Genomic DNA, 17,840 nt, shown 5'->3' with positions numbered 1-17,840 from the left:
AAGTGAAATTAATTTAGCAAAGAATCATGTCTCAATTCACTTCAGGCAACCACAGCATGAGTAAATTAGGAGACTTAGGCAGAGAAAGTGTTATCTTTTATATTATATATATTTTATAGCTTAGTATGAGAATGTAGGAAAAATGTAAACACAAATGCAAATAATAAGAAAAAAAAATTATCAGAGTGACTATAGGTCTGCAAAATAATTACTACCACAAGGCTCTATGCTTTTAGAGAACCTTAATTATGCAGACACACTTCTAGTCGTTAATCTCTTATCTCAATTAAGACACTTGGTTTGCTAGCCTTCTCCCCCTCCTCCCTGTGTGCCAGTGGTACAACAAATAAAAGTTATACAAATTAGGTTGCAACTTCCTTCAATGATCTACTCCATATTCCTGGACAACCACATGGAGCTCATTGCATTGATTAAACTGATTGTGATTATGCTATTTGGTACAAACAAAATGCAAAAAGTAAGTACAGCTCCAGTTTCTCCCGCTGTTGTCCACTGTGTGAGATATTACAATTATCAGAAACTAATAAAATAAACAGATGACCTTAAGAGTATGCTCTATAAAAGAATGTAATACACAAGCCAAAATCTTAGGCCCTCATTTAGAAAAAGCAATAATTTTCATTTACATTCAAGAATACACAATGTCTCAGTATAGCAAAGTGAACACAGAGTAGTACTTTTCCAACAAAGGGATATATCAGAAAAAATAACTCCACTAGCATGAGATACAGACTTCAAGATCAAGTCTAGAAAATAATATGCATCAAAAGCAAAAAGCTTTAAGGAAGCAGAAGCTCTGTATAAACCAGTCCTACAAGTAGCTGAACATGCCTGACTCTGAAAGTGAGATTCATCACAAATTAACTGAATCTTGCACTTAATTCTGTCTTCTTTGCTCTGTCTAGGTTAGACAGATGCTTACTCTGTGGTGTGCATAGCTTTAGGCTCAGAAAAGTGGCAATTGAAATAGGAACTCTGACAAATCGCCTTTCTGAGTGGGAGAAAACCTGTTTATGATCTGATAACAGATGCTGCAGCTGCAGAGCAGGACAATGCCAGCACTACTGCTTCTCCCAGCACGAGTGCCAGGGGTAGGTTTCGTCACCATACAGAAATGAAATTTCCAAGGAGAAAGCACCTTTATAAATGATGAGATAGCTGTATCTTCAGTCTCCAAATCCCACTATTCAGCAAGAATGCTGCCTTGAATTTGGAAACACAATCTAAGCACTTTGATAACTGTACCCTCTCTCAGCTGTCAGATTTGTTTGTCCCTCAGCTTCCAGAAGCATTAAACTGTGCATGCCATATTGGACAGGAAAAACAAATATTGTACACAAAAAACCCAAGAGAGACTCCCATTAAAATAACAAAACAAACACAAACCCTCTCTATTTCTGTAGAGGTCTAGTGCCAGCATCAATTCATACAGAAGAGAAGAGAAAGAAGAGGTCATGCTGACAGAAGGGAACGTCACCTGCAGCAACTCAGCAGGTGTGTGCTTCAGCATTTGCTGGGGTTTGAGCACCCTAGCATCAGGTTCAAAGGACTTCCTAGAAAGTGGTGCAGCTTTCTTTGGAGACCCAACTCCATCACTGCAGGACACAGCAGGCAGGGATGGGGCACACATGAGCCTTGCTCAGGGAGCTTGAGAGGATTTGTTCCTTCTCCACTTTAGAGGCACAATTTAGTGAGAGACTGATGAGAATGGGATAAACAGGGGGTCATCTGCCTGTTGTTGGCACTTATGTAGTACTAGAAATCACCTTTAACACTGAATCTGATCACCAGCCTTGAGTGACATCTTTCTCCCATCCCTTGTCCCATCTGCACCAGTAAGTGAAAATCCTGGGCTGAAAAAGAATGGTCTGAATAAATTCCTAAAGCTTTATGCTCATGGTAGAAATATTTCATGCACTGATCAGCATGCTCCTGGACCACTAGGACTTCAGCTGACTCCCATAGCCCCTCAGGAACATTTCACTGGAATTGGAATTGGAATTGGAATTGTAAGAGCAGATGATCATAGATTTACTGACCAGGTTTTAATATCATTCATCATGAAAGAGCTCGTGAGAAATCACATTCTGGTAAAGGCATATCCAAGATTGTATACTTTATTATCACACTTACTTGTGGGCATCTGATGTTCCTACCAGCTGCCAATATAACAGCAAAGTACTTGTAGCTCTTTTTGTTCCTTGTGTATGACTAGAACACAAGTCCTGTTTCTTTGAAATGTTTCATGTTTTTGCAGAGGTATCAATTCATACCATTTGAAATCAGCAGCCAAAATAGTGGTATCCTGTTCATTTTAGTTTGCTCCTTCCAGGAAAGATCATGAGACACAATACTCCACTCAAACTGACTTTATCTAGATAGATGGACTTCATCTAAATGCTGTACATTTAAAAGCACATTATTATGTTATTATGCATGCTATTAATACATCAGGCAACAACTGAAGCAGAAGTCAGAAATGACAGCCCAATCCAAGCTCCAGCTTGTCGTCTAACCCATATGAATGTTCATGCTAATAACAATTTGCAATTTGCATTTCTTTTTGTTTTGTCAGTATGAACTGAGGTGTAGCAATAAGAACAGCCTTTTTGGCTGCAGTTTGCACTGTCAATCAACACCTCCTAATAAACATTAGTTCTGTTAGAAATAAAAATCTGATCTGTAAAGATTGTGCCATGAATATAATAAGGTACCAGGAGCTCAGTATTTATTAAGGATAATCCAAAATATAGGAAAGACGGAGTAAAGCATGCAGGTGTACATAAGCTAGCCTACTCTGACATACTCTTTCCTGTTCTGAAATTATATAGGTGCTCAAGATCAGTCAGATTTCAACTTTATTTTCTCCCCGGCTATTTCTTTTATGACACTAGTGAGACTCCAGTCAACAAATCAACAAGTTTATGACTAATACTTCATTTTAACCAAATTCCATTTAAATGTATGTCACACTTTCAGCTTCTGTATCTGAGAGTATAAAAAATGGTATCAGATTTTCAGCATACAGATCAATTTAAAATTTAATACAACATACATGCAAACAACAACTTCGAATAAGGTACTACCCAATCATCACCTGTGACTAAGAACTGTGTAATTAAATTGCATCAATTTTACCTATAATGCCAAGATTTTAAATATAGTCTTCCTAGCCAATAAATAAGATTTTACTGAATCACTTGTTATTTCCGCTGTAAAATTCCATCAATTTTTTCCCACACTTTTGGATATTTATTCTAGATCTATATACCTATTACAAGAGCTGGTGAGTTTAATGGTGAAAATATGTTAGGAGAAGATTTAATAATTAATGAAATCAGTGCCTGAACAGTAATCATCATGATGAAAATCTTGATCACCATTACTGTGATTTCTTATTTCAACTTACAGATTTTATATGCTAGTAAAATTACATCCACTTTTTTTGTCAAAAATTTAATTATTTTCTTCCAAAACTCATTTTTTGTCTGTCAAATGCATTTTTTGACCCCTGTTACAGCATTAGAATTTCTGGTTCTTGCATTTACTTAATCTCTTTGGAGCAAATATTTTTGCAGAACATCTCCTTTAAATTTAAAAGCTGAATTGCTACATATAGGTCAGAAAAAAATCAATGTTTTGCTTTTAAGTTTGGGTTTGCACCCTGATATTGTTCCTGAAGAAAATACAGTACTTCCCAGGAAGGATTTTTTTTTCTGAACCACAGCTATGAAAGTCAACCAGCATACAAAAGATTGTTTACATTATTCATAGGACAAAAACTTTAAAATTTTTTAATTGAACTACTTTCTGTACATAGGAATTAACAAGGAGGTCTCCAGAATCTGAATGTTGAATAAAGAAAAGCTTTAAAATGCTTTTCTTTATATTTTAACTTTATATTTTAACTTTATATTTTAACTTTCAACATCAATAACTGAAATATTTTTTGCATGAAAATAAATCTTACAGCTGACTTTTACTTTTCATACAGGTGAACCTGTAGGTTGAAACATGGCTTTCTGTGAAAAGAGAACCAATTCCTCTGAGCCATTTTGATCTTGTTTGAGTCAAAGTATATTGCAGATAATTTACTTAAAGCTTGCTCTGCTTTGGAGCTCCTGAAGGAAGGTTGGAAGAAAGGATGAGAAGAAAGAACAAGCAAATTAATTCATCTATCTTATGAAATTGTTATTTACAATCAGTGTACCTTTAGTAAATCTTGTCTACAAAGAAAAAGTTTGTTTTAAGTTTGTAATAGCATATGTTTTAACTAGCAAATGTATGCAAGCAATGGAAAAAAAAAACAACAACAAAAAACCACCTCCACACCTATGGAGCCATTGATTTTTGAGTATTGGTCCAATGATTTTTGTTAATGTGAACAATTTTGGAGCTGAAAGTGTCCAGATGGGAAGATGAAAATTTTAGACAAAACAAGTATGGATCTCCTGCAAGATATATATTAAATAACTGCCATTATACTGGGGTTGTTTGTTTGTTTATCTGTTTGTTTACATCTTGCTAGATAAACCATTGAAAGTAACAAGAATTTCAACACTAACTGTTGCATTGAGCTCACAGCACTGTTAGCTGCAGCCTGTGTAGCATACTGGATACCTCTAAAACTACCAACTTGAAGTTGGAAAAAAACCCTAATTCTGCCTCTTCAGGCTCTCATTTCACCACATAACTTTCCTTTGTTTAAATAATTTTTCTGCTTTTACCTACTCATTCTCTTCATTATAGAAACTGCAGTGATTTGATGTTCGTTCATCTTTAACCATAAGCCACAGTCTTTTCACCATATTTTTCTGCTGCTGTCAGAGGTACGTGGGCTGATATAGTAATTAGAGACAAAATATATTGCCAAAGTTTATTTCCCTTCACTGCAAAAGTACCTACTGCCAGCAAGAAAGTGAATGTTTATTTCAGCTAAAGATTTATCACTGTGTCACAGAAACCCCTCTAAGCGAATTTATTTTTCTACTTCAGTTTGGAACACATTTCATACACTGGGAACAGCAGCAAATTTCTCTCAGGTTTTCCATTTAACTCATGGTCTCTGTTAATTAAAACTTTTTTTATGAGATCATGGGAGTTAATGTAATAAAATTTATTATTCTAAGCAAAGGGTAATTCTGTATATTTCTATAAATAGAATAATATATATTATATATTATAGGGCTATATATAATATATTACAGGGCTAATATATGTAGCCCTACTTACTGGAATACTTTATTTCTGACAAAATACCAACTCTACAGAATTTTTGCACCATTTTTTATCCTAAATAATATGGAAATCTCATTTTTGCAACCAGTACCAGAGTGTATTGGTCTCCTTGGTGCCATCTTTTGCCTCCTCGGTTTGATTCTGGGTTTTGTTCTTCTGCATAACCTCAATGTGTTTCTTAACTATTAATTAAATTACATTAAAAGGCCTTCTGGAGGAGTTTTCTTATTTTCTATCCAAACAGGGATGTGGGCAGAGCTGGAATGAGCAGGAAGACCCACCCAAGACAGTTTGTTGGGCAGCTTACTGCTCCGCAGTACTAAGAGATTTACCAGCACTTCATCTTTGCACATCTTGGAGCTGGACTGGAAATAGTATGTTGAGGTCTCTGCAATATCTTTGTGTTTCAACTATGTCAAGAACTTGTATTAACTCTGCTGTTTCTACTTTGTTTAGAAACAAGCCTTAACTGTATAAAAACAGGTATCTATAACCCTCAGGTTAGAAACCATACTCACAATGAAAGTTGTGAGATGAAATGCCAGGAAACTCAAGGACAGAGGACGCTCAGCCCCTCCTGGCACATCCAAGTACACTGATACATTAAAACACTCCAAATACAGGTCTGACAAACCTTCTGTTGTCAGTGAAGGACTGTGTGAGTGTGGGATTTATGAAGTGTTGCATATTACAGCTGTATGTCCAACTGCACAGATACAGAGAGAGAAAATGTGAGACCGCGAGCCAGGCGCTGTACCAGCGACGCAAGTCACCCCACAGCAATCTGACAATAAATCTATAATTTGACAAGCAGGATCCACTCACCCAAACAGAAATAGAGTTAAATCCATACTTATCTGATTTTGGTGTTTTTACTGAGACTCCTAAAGAGAGTATTAGTTGGTGCTAATTGCTACTAGTTCTTCCCTGCTGATACTTGGAAAAATATCATAAGCATTTAATTTTCTCTTCTGAGTACAAAAATACTCATCCATTTGTTAATGGCTGATACCAGGATGCTACACTAGAAATCACAGATTTAACTCTAAAAGCTGCCTCATGCAGCCCAAAAGCATTTTTATTTTTTCTTATCACCACCATACAAATGAACATGAACATTGCAGCTTCTCGCTTTGAAAAAGGATATTGAAAGGTACTGCACATGCAACAGAAGTTTATTGTGCAGCACTAAGGATTTAATAGGGTAAAGATTGTTCCTTATATGCAACATTACAACCACTATTTATATTTTATTTATTTATTTATTTATTATGCATTCTCCAGTACATCAGTCAGACCTGGAATTAATGTTTGGAACCACAAGGGAAAGAGCTGGTATGCTTGTACCTTTCTATAATGCTTATAATGGGATTTACATTGCAAATGTTTTCCCTGTAAAATATTTTTATTTTATTTCTTTATTTTAAAATTACTCATTCATTTTAATGGAAAAACAAGGAGCATAATTTCCTCACTCAGAACAAGCACATTAAACTGCAGCTGAAAAGCAAGGCATAAAGAAAGTTCTAAACAAATCATAACAACCTTTCACAGTAGAAGCACAGACAAGCCCCATGCTCAGGCAAACTGAGCCACGAGGCAGCTACGTGTCTTGGCTTCCACTACAGACCTCATCTAATCTTCTGTGACTCTTTCCTTCCCTGTGTTACCATGATTCCACTATTTTAAGTGCAAATCTTGAGGAGAACTGCAGATTCATTGTTTTACAGTCCCTATCGAAGAAATGCTGGTATTTTGCATAAATACTTTCTCTATTTAGCTACCATCTTATGGGCTGTCAGCTACTGAAGGAGTGTGACAATGGTAATGGTTTTAACCCTGAGGTTCCCATCAAAGTATTCCTAAAGCTGCAAAATGTAACTAGGAGAAAAACAAATTGTTCTACAGAGGTACCGACAGGAGGAAGGGAAAGTACAGCAAAAAGGTAAAATAGTGGAATAAGCATGGGAAGTCACACAAGTACTTTTAAAGTTCACCTTTGAGTCCACCTAAGTGGAGCCTATACTACTGTCTTTCACCATTTATCATTTACTTCTGTCTATATGGGAACTTTTGACATTAATGCACATTAATGGTTTGAAATGCAGACTAACAAACCATCTCTTCAGCACTTCCCTTCCAGAAAATCTGTGCTCAGCACCTGCAGCTGCAAGCACTAAGCAGCCCACCATCTAATTTCTGAATGCATTGTTGAGTCACTATCTAGTGTAGAAACTCAAAAAAAAGTAAATGTTTGGGCAATTTTTTTCTTTTTTCGTGGATTCAGCAGAAAAATTAAGGGGTTTTAGGGTGCTTGTTAGAAAGCACTGGGAATCCTTTCCTGGAACTTTTTACTCAAGGAACAGAAAGCTCTGGATTGCTATTTCAGCAATGGCAAGGATACAGTGTTTTGATGGATATGCTGTATCGTAAAGCTCCTTTTTGCAACTAGACCAACATGAAAGGAAAAAAGGATAATCTGTTAATATGCAGATTTTTATTTTTTTTCAGGACTTGCTTTTGGTAAAATAAAAATTTTAATAAAGGAATTAACAAAGCTAAAAATTACTGTTTATCTGACAGCTAATAATGATCTATGCATGATCATGTATTTATTTTTAAGCATAAATATTATATGAATAATATGAATAAAATATTATATGAAAAAATTACTTGTAAAAAAAAAATCACAGTAGAACTGTGATTAGTTTTTCTTTCAAACAAAAAAATAATCTAATAGAAACCAGAAAGGCAAACCAGAAGAGGGGTTCAATGCATTATAGGCACCTTAGTAAAAACACTAATTTAGACTTCCTACACTGAAAAGAAGAAAAGTGCACTCTAACAGTACAGAATGCTATTATGACAAGTATTGTCATTACAAACATAAAACAGTATGAATAAATTATTAGTCTTGCTTTCCCATCTCACTTTCAGTACAGGCAACCAAGACAAGCCAGGGTGAACATTTTAATGGGTATGTATCTACACTGACACACTGCCAGGCATGGCAAACACTGGTACCTATTAAGTGAACAATTCATGAGAGAAACCTCATGAGAGAACCCACCAAGGTTCAAACCCACCTAGAGACTGGTGATGGGCACAAGGGCAAGACATGGTGATTTACACTCCTGAAATTTCTATATGCATATTTATTTCACTTTTTCCTTGAAAGAGTTGATTATGAATCCATCACAACACTGTTAAAAGTTGCAACTCCAATTTACTTCATGTTATTTTGTATTTCTGTGACACTTTAACCTTCAAAATGCTGTAGAAACATTGATAAACTCACAGTACTTTGATGAAGCAGATAGATGTTGTCATGTCAATCTAAAGATGTGGGAAAACAAATCACAAACTAGGCTGACCTACCTGAGCCTGCAGAGTCTATCAAGAAAGAACCAAGAATCAAATCAGAAAATGTCAGTATTCCAGTTGGCATAAGACCAATTGGTGTGCTTTATTCTGAAACCCCTTTTTCTTTCTCATTGCATACACACTGTATATCTGTGTTGTCAACCACAAGTGAGGTGACAGTTTAAGTCTTATTGTCCCCTTGTTTCCCTTAATTAAAAAAAAATAAAATTATACAGTTGCAGGGACTACAGTGAAGATGAAGAAAGCAAACTTTCTGATGTTTGGAACATGACTGTCAAATATTATCGTCCTCAATACATCATATTAAAAAAGTGTTATAATTTTTATGAGCAAACATGCCATTTAAGAAAATTTTAAATTTTAGAAACTAGGCCTTTTTCTTTTTTTTTGCTTAACTGCTCTATGGAAGTTTTTCTATGCAATCTTTAGTTAATGCATGCACAAGTTCTCATACTTCAAATACTTTATGGAATTAATGATGGTAGAATATGGCATAAAAATAATGTAAGCAGCACTTACTTAATTTATGCAGTACTGACCAAGGTTCCCTGCTTCCTCTAGTCAGATTTAATCATGCATTCTTGACATACTTCTAACATATAATATCCCTTTTAATAAGATTATACAATCACTGGCAGTAAAATACGATGATCTTATATGTCTTGTTCACATGAAGAATATCCTGTCTCTATTAAAGTTTTTTCATCATCAAGATAAGATCCTATTTTATTGTCTAAGTAGGTGACAAGAACATGTCAGGTGTAGTACCAAATGATAGTATGTTCCCATCTTTTATTTTTAGACAAGATTTTACATGCCTAAAACATGATGCTTCCAAGAAATCACATTATTTAATATTCAGAATGAGTAAAAATCAAAGATAAGAAAGAAATGTGGATACCAGGCTCCACAAGATTAAAAACAAGGCCACTTTAGTAATGCTTGAAAAATGAAATTAGCACTGGATTTCTGCAGATGACCCCCTGTGGCATCACAGCAATAAAGTTATGCAAAGCTTCACACAACTAAAAGGGCCCTCTGAGGGCTCTGCTTACTGATCTCTGGTAGAAAAGGTCATAGGCTATGTAGAAGGATTTTCAGCAGGGCTAAAAGGCAGGAAACAGCTGGAAGGAATGCAGAAATATTTCACAGTTATAAAAATTTTATAGGGTTTGCATGTGAAGCTGTGTAACTGATCTGCTTGTAAAACTGTTCAAGGCGTAAGTTCAGTAAAACTACATTATTCTACAACATTTGCATTTTAGAATGACCATTAACTATTTAAGTACATATAAGCAGTATTTCATTTAGCTTGCTAAATAAGAAAATGAAGCACTTAACCATAAAATCACAAAGTTATTATTCAAAGAGAGAAAGCAAGGGTTAAATGCATTAACAAACCAGAAAATATTTATTACTGGTGAAAACTCTGCTCTCCTTCCAGGGACTTTAATCAGGCATCTTCCCTCTAAGAACAAATATTTTTTCTAGTTTTTGTATTACTCTTAAGGTGGCACTCAGGGATTTAGAGGAACACTTAAATATATGTATAAAAATACATGAGAAAATATTCAGCATTTTGGAATAGTGGATAAATTGTGAATTAAGTGTGCACTTGACTCATGTTTCCATTAATCTCTCCTCTAAGATCACACTAGCTTGCAGAAGCATTTTGAAACATTCATCTTAGAATCTTATTTTATCCTTTTCACTGTCAAAGCTTTAAAATTTTCTGGCTGAGTGGTAGCATTGTACTGCATACACTGATGTTTCACAGATGAAAAAAATAAGCATAAATAATTCTTTATACTGTTTTTTTGTTTGTTTGTTTGTTTGGGTTTTTTTCCACAAATGTAGCTACCAGTTCAAAACTATAAACTGGCTACAGAAAAATGTGTGTGACAAGCACATGATCTGGAGCTCCTGCCAACAGTCTCCCACAGCAGGCTGGTGGTAATCATTCCTTTTTCATCACTGTCTCATTCTATGCAGCTTTGGTACCCTTTTCTAGCTTCACATCCTACATGAAATCTGAAGTTATGGTCTCCTTCAGCCTCACTGATACTTTTCCTTTGTATCAGAAAGACAGTACCAAAAATTATACCAGTAAGAAGCCAGCTCCAGCATCAGGCAGTGCAGGCAGACAGCAGCCTCAGGCATCTGACAGCTGTTTTTTTTGTATCAGGAAAGAGATGGTCTGTGCTTGCCCACCAGCTCTCTTCCACCAGTGTACTTTCTGATTAAACTCTACTAAGCCCTCTTAGTTGCCTCTACCACCAATCAATAAAAGCAATATTGCTACTGCCAAGAAAACCTGATTTGGCTCTAACAGAAAAACTAAACTATGGAAGAAAGCATGTCCCTTTCCATAAGCAGCTTCTTCTTCTTACTGTTTGCTCATAATTTGCTAATTTCATGCTTGTCTAATTTAATATCCTCCCCCGTTGCCTCAAATGAGGTCTCTATCTGTGCTCAAAAGCTATGTCTCTAAATACTCATAATCATACTGCATGCCAATGTCTCCTAATCACTCTTGCCAGAAATGGAAAAGAGCACAACTCAGAGGAGCACAGGAACGAGATACTTTGCAGAGCTGTATAATCCTTGCCTCTTTAAGTTACACTGTTTTACAGGCCAACAGCACCAGTAACTCCCATTCATGTGCTTCCAGACTACAGTTCAGGGCATTTCTCAAAAATTCATCTTCTAAAGATATGTAATTTTTTCCAAACAAATCCATATGACTTTAGTTTGTACAACATCATTTAGATGGAATAGCCCATGATCTGTCTTTCTCTTATATTCAATCAACTCATACCTTTTGAACCTGAAGTTCATTAAATCAATTTACAAGCTTGGAGCAGACAAGCAACATGACACCATTTCCTAGAAACACTTCAGTTGTTCTTGTATTGACTCCATTTTTTCTGGAACTTCCTTTTCACAAAGCTTCCATTTTTACAAGTAGGAAAATCAATTAATCTCCTGGCAATTTTTACTTGATGCTTCTATATACTTCTGATTGATTTTACAGCCTTTACCTAAACCTGCAGCATGAAATAAATAAGCCATGAACTGATTGTGAACCATCCCTAGAATGTTTTGTTCACCAGATCTGGAAATAGCTAGAGAAAAAAAACCAGACTTAGCATCTTTAACATCCACAGACTGTTTTCTGAAAGGAAGATAAACATGTCCCAAATTCAAACACTTGTGTACTCAAGGTGATTTAAAGACTCATATCAATGACATCAGAGATTAACCAAGCATTTAAAACAGACCCAAAATGTTCAAAAGAAACATGAACCTTGGCTGTGTCAGTGGGCAATGGCTGTAGGCACGTGTCACAGGGAAGAATACGAGAGCAACCACAAGACAAAGGACAGTTTGGAGATGTGCCCTCCATGAAAAAGCCTAGTGGGTCTCATGGGACCCTGAACCACCAGAAAACACCAGAAAAAGGTCAAAAAATAAGCAGGTGATGTTGAATACCGACTTACAACCTTGCTTCAATGTGTACATCTCTGTGTCTTTTTTATTACAGTTTATTTTAGAAGGCCCTCGTGTAGTACATGGAAATGATAAGAATAAGCATTCCAATACCCTGGAGAAGGAACACAGCCAGGAGCTGTGATAAATTAATTTTACATCTTGTCCCACATACCCAGCGTTCTGCAGAGCTGTTTGAATATGCTGCTAGCTTATTTGCCAAGGAAAGTTGCCACAGCTAGAAGAAAGTCCATCAAATTAGATTTTCTACTCCCAACCATAGAAAAGACAGATAAATTGTGCTTCTAGTTTTGCCTAAAGAATTCTGTCTTTCCAAATGGAAAAGAAATTACTGTCCCAGTTCCACAGAAGATGTTTTATCCGATATTGTAACAACTGCAATTTTTAAATTGTCTTTCACATGGCACACTATGGTGCCAGTAAAACCCCAACATACTGTCTGGAAAGTAATCTACAAAAGATTCCAAATGACATTTTAACAGAGTGAAAAGTGTCTGAAGACAGTGTGTAGGTCAAACGAATCAACCAATTTAATTTCTTACTCTCTGCTACACTAACTGGTTCAACTACACATGGCATGATGTTATCCCCCTCCAAGTCAGTTTGCTGACTGCCTCCATCAAATATTAATTGAAAGAAGTGGATCCTATAATTTAAAATGAAATGGGCTCAGCAGGTGAGCAAGCTTTGTCAAGATTGATTACTGAGTATTGATTTCCCTCCAACTGCACAAGTTACACACCACAAGGCCACCTGCACATTAACCTAGAATACATAAAATCACCACAGGCTAACATCTATCAAGAAGTTTGTATTTTTGGAGGATGCAGTCTCTAGTTCTTTTCTTCACCCATACATTCAATGGCTTTCATTTGGACAGCACCCACAGTTTGTACTCATTTCACCCTAAGTAAGTATTATTTGTATTTTAACTTCTCAGAAAGAATTCAAGATAACTAGTCAAGAAAAAATTCACATAACCTAGCACTAAACTAATTGTAAAAATTGTAAAGAAAATCAGACAAGTTCTCCCATGACAGAAAAGAGATACTGATGCAGCAAGAGCAGAGTGGCTTACTGTGGCCTGGAAGCTTCTGCTTGGTCTGTCTGAAGCTTTTCACCCCCCTCCACTTCCATGGTGCAGTAGACAATCCGATTGGGAGCAACTGACTTTAAACCTTGCACCTCCATTATAACAATCTGAGGAAGAGAAAGAGAATAGTTTATCCTTCATGAAAAATTACATGGCACAATTACTGCAGTACTAAGCTCTGTATAGATTAAAAAAAAAAAAAAAAAGGAAAATCCCCCCAATTCCAAAGTCCACTCACTCAAATCTTAAGACAGAGGAGAGTTTTGGTTTTATCTTCTTTTTCCACTTTCAACAACATCTAGAATGAATTAAAACTTTTCCATTGTTTCTACTTGGACAGCAACCAAAAACTCACTCCAACCATAATTTAAATACCAAGAGTGCAATTTGAGACTAATGTCCGAATAGAATTCTCAATCTTTATACATGAGAAACTGTAACTTTTAATCAGTCATCTAAGTGACTATTTTTATAGAACAGATAGGTTACTAAGTCTGATGGTAAACAAGTAAGTACATTGATCATACATAGAAAGGTAAATTATGGTGCTGTGTCTCTGGAGGTTGCAGCCCTTGAACTTCAGAAGGGCTTTGGTGTTGTGCCAAGCAAAAGGCAGGTCAGAGCACTGATATCAGCTCCTGTAATTTTTTTCTCCACTATGCACATCCTTTCCTTCTCCCAGTGCAGTACTTGCAGTCAGGTTCAGTATGCATATGGGGAAGAGGGAGAAGAGAAACAGAAAAAGCCACTGCTACCAGCTGTGTCCTGCAAGTTTTCCTCACCAGGGAAATCATGAGCTTGGCAGATCTTACAGATTTTCACCTCCTCTAGACTACTCTACACTAACTCAGAAAAGCCAAATGCAGCTCTACTTTAAATGCTCTCTGCCTTCTATAAATCTTGTCACAGTGTGAACTTAGTGGAATTTTTTGCATTTCAGATGTTTCTAATTCAGAGGACTTGAGAAGACAGGTTCCCCTGCTTTCTTTGGAAAAGCTGCTTTTCTTGCCAGTTCCCTTTGGGCCCATGCAAAGAAACTTGGAAAAATGTACTCTATCAAGAGAAGTTGCCCTTAACTGAACCTTACATGTAAACCAACATTTAATTTTTTTTAAAAGTGCCAGAAGTAATGACTTCTTTTGGTCTCATTAGGGGCAATTGGTTTCTTAAGTCAGCAAGCAACTACTAGAATTGTTGTTATTAAACTTCCTTGCACGTGTGCCACTTTGTTCCAATTCAAGTAAATTAAACCAGACTTCACCCCCAGCTACCAAATCCTTTGTACTTTAAAACTCACAGAACATTAGTAATAGTTATATATCTCAGAAAATGGCTAATCTGTAAATATTACAGTGGGATGACAGTCACTGATCATTTAGACCATTTTTATATTACCCATAAATTATCAATACTGCCTATTACAATTTATACATAATAACAGCAATTCAGGGAGAATGATCAAGTCACCCCTCTTTTTCACCTATTGTTCAGGAATTCAAGCAATTAGACAGCATTAAAGATCCTTCTAGGTTATACTGCCTATACGGTCTTTCCACATACCAAATATATGTCCTTGCTAAATACTGACTTAATGTTTACTCATATTTATGTTTACACCTCTTTTCCTGAGTTTCCAACTTAATTGCACAGTACATTTTTCTTTGGTAACAATTCTGGATTCCAGCACTGGAAAAAAGTTGTCTTCCATTCCTTCCACAGGAAACTGTCACTAGTGGATGTATTAGCTCATTAGCTGATAAACAGCCTCCCAAATGCTTTTCTATTTTTTAACTAACAGCTGAAGAGTATAAATAAGTTTTCTCCTATTACTGTGTCTTTATAAAATTTTATTCTAAATTTCTACAAACAGGATATTTAAAGAAATAACTTGTAAAAACAATGGCTGTTGCTTGCAGTGATGCTCAGGAATGCATCTGACCCTAGTAAGGTTCACTCCCACTAGAACACTTAATATTGCTAGCAAGTTCTACTATTTATAATAACAATGCACAGTGACAGCAAGAACCCTGGCCACTTTACCCCTCATCTAGAAATTTTGGGGTTCTTCCACTCTGTCCTACATGATGTAGATTTCCTGTTCATTCACGTGCTAGTTCAGCAGCCCTCAACAGGCATTCTGCTGGTTACCCTGCAACTGAGTCCCCACACAAGATGCAATTAGATATGTTTATGTGTTGTTCAAGACATGTGAAATTGTGTACATTCGACCTCACATTTTCAAAAAAGGAAGTACTCTGTCTTCTAGGAAATGCAATCAGCATTTCTTATTTGGTCATTTGCACAGAAAAAGACCGCATCTTCCATTTTTCAGTCTTCATTAATATCAATTCAACTTTTTCCTTTTGCCCTTGTATCTTCTGAGATTTGGCTTCTCAAGAGCAAAGTATGCACATATTGTTTGGAGAGAGAGTCAACTTATGTGATTACTATCATGGTTAAAATGAAAATCTGCCCTACTAAAAACTATCACATGTACAGTAATACTTTAATTCTTTGCCTTGCACAGCATGAACTGTAGATTAGTTATCTTGCAGCAAATCTCTTTCTTGCTGATGGGGAAAAAAGAAAAAAGAACTTAGTTCACCAGACCTAATAGTCTACATATCTGGTGGAAGAGCAGAGAGGCTACAAACAAAGCAAAGCTGTTATAAATTTACCAGAAATTGTATGTCCTGTCGTTTTTCATTTCATCTTTGTTTCAAACTTTGAAGACCAGAAATATTATTGCCAAACTTTTTTTGGTACTTTTTAGATTATTCAGAACTACTCTTGTAAATTCATGGACCATTCCAGGCTTGGTATTTCCCTTGAGGCAGACATGGCACATATGATGGAGACACTCAGGATCCAGCACAGGAGTTATAAATACTTCATCTTCTCCTACACTTCAACACTAAGGACTGCACTCCAGTTTTACATGCTTGATGAAATAAAACTTTTTGGCATATAGAATAATGGGTCTTACTACTCTTTCAAAGCTGATTGCTGGGCTTTTACATTATTAGTTAGCAATATTAAAATTGCATATAGTGGGATAAGTACTTTCTCTTTTATACAAAGAATTAAAACTTTTTCATTGTCCACGTTTGTTGTTTTTTTATTCTGTATCTTTAGTGGTGCCTTGGGAAAAAATTACTTGACTTCAACACATGAAAAAAAAGATGCTCGTGTCACTTGAGAACAAAATAAAAGATAAATAATTTTTATTTCTTTTGAACTCATTAACAGTTGAAGTATTTATTGTGTAACATTACCTGCTGTTTTAAATAAGCTAAAGCCACTTCAGGTGCATAACACAAGTGTGGCACCTGGTGACCAACAAATACACAATGCACACTGTGGTAATGTTTTGATTCTATTATTATTGAAAGCAAGATAAGCATTTCTCGGCATGCACATTTGCAGAATTGGACATGAGTTATGAGGCCAGGTTAGAGGGGATTTAATCAATCATGTCTAGTGGAAGGTGGCCATGGCAGGGGGTTTGGAATTAGATGATCTTTAAGGTTCCTTCCAACACAAACCATTCTATGATTCTAGTCTGTCATCAGAATTGTTTAAATAACCAAATGTATTTGTGGCTTCCCCTTGCAGTAAATTGAGATCTATACAGATTAGCACCACGTACCAGACTTCCTGCATAATCTCAGAAAACACAAGACAGATTCCTAAGGAAAATGCAGAAATTTATAAAAAACTGCTATGATCACCAGAGAAAAGAAAAATCAATGTGTTTGCTCTAAATCCTTCTAGTGAGAAAATTCGATTTGTTCATAAAATTCTATGAATGCATTTCTGATTATAACAGTGTTTCATTATAATATTTAAAATTATACTTAGCTATTTAATAAACTGGAATTCATTTTAAGTTACATTTGTGTGGGAGATTCAACTTCCCACACTAGCGTGTTGGCCCAAATGCAACTACTGCTGCTAGAGGAAAATGCACCATACAGCTGTATTCTAAATTCTAATTACCAAAGATAAAAAGCATAATTTACTTCTTTAACAGAACATTTTAACATTACCAAGAAAGGACTAACATCAAGAGTATCAAGGCAGATATCCTACCGATTTTAAACCATTAACAAATTTTCTGTGAAATTTGTGATTACCTCTAATGTGAAGGAGAGAACCACATCAGACTTTGACAGCTGAACTTCATTTTCATCTCCTATGTCCAAGAATGCAGAATTCTGTGATCGCTTTAACTTCTGCAGTTTGAATTCTGGCCCACCTTTAGACACGGGCAGACTTTCCAAATTTGCCATCAGCAAATTCACTGAAGACCGCAACTCTTCTATGTACATGTTCTCCATTTCTCTTGTTACAAATTTTGGGAATTTTCTTTCCTTGGAAAATATATTTTAAAAGTTAGAGCAGAAAAAAAAAATCCCACATTATTGATCACGTTAATTTGCTGACTTGCTTTCAGTTAAGAGACAATAAATAAAAATATAAGTCATAAATATAAGTCATAATTTCAGTATCTATCTATTTTTATGTCTTCAAAACAGTGATTGAAAGGTTTATCCTGACCCATAAATACAGTACAGTTAATTTTGGAAAGAAG

The 17,840-nt window shown here is 35.8% G+C and overlaps 1 protein-coding gene across 8 annotated transcripts in view; it reads right to left on the bottom strand.

Annotated features, from left to right (window-relative positions):
- The window catches only part of CADPS2 (calcium dependent secretion activator 2), a 283,784-nt gene that overhangs the window by 146,008 nt on the left and 119,936 nt on the right, over positions 1-17,840 (bottom strand). For all 8 annotated transcript variants that reach the window (XM_086886988.1, XM_086886989.1, XM_086886992.1 and 5 more), the window contains exons 5-6: positions 17,383-17,619; positions 13,232-13,353 (exon numbers count right to left, since the gene is read on the bottom strand). In XM_086886988.1, coding sequence (XP_086743114.1) covers positions 13,232-13,353; positions 17,383-17,619 — 359 coding nt within the window. The remainder of the gene's footprint in view (positions 1-13,231; positions 13,354-17,382; positions 17,620-17,840) is intronic.

Source organism: Cyanistes caeruleus, chromosome 4, assembly GCF_971803275.1.
Source record: "Cyanistes caeruleus chromosome 4, bCyaCae1.hap1.1, whole genome shotgun sequence".
NCBI classification, from domain to species: Eukaryota; Metazoa; Chordata; class Aves; order Passeriformes; family Paridae; genus Cyanistes; species Cyanistes caeruleus.
Note: the sequence above shows the minus strand (reverse complement) of the source record. Positions and strands in the feature narration are given on the sequence as shown.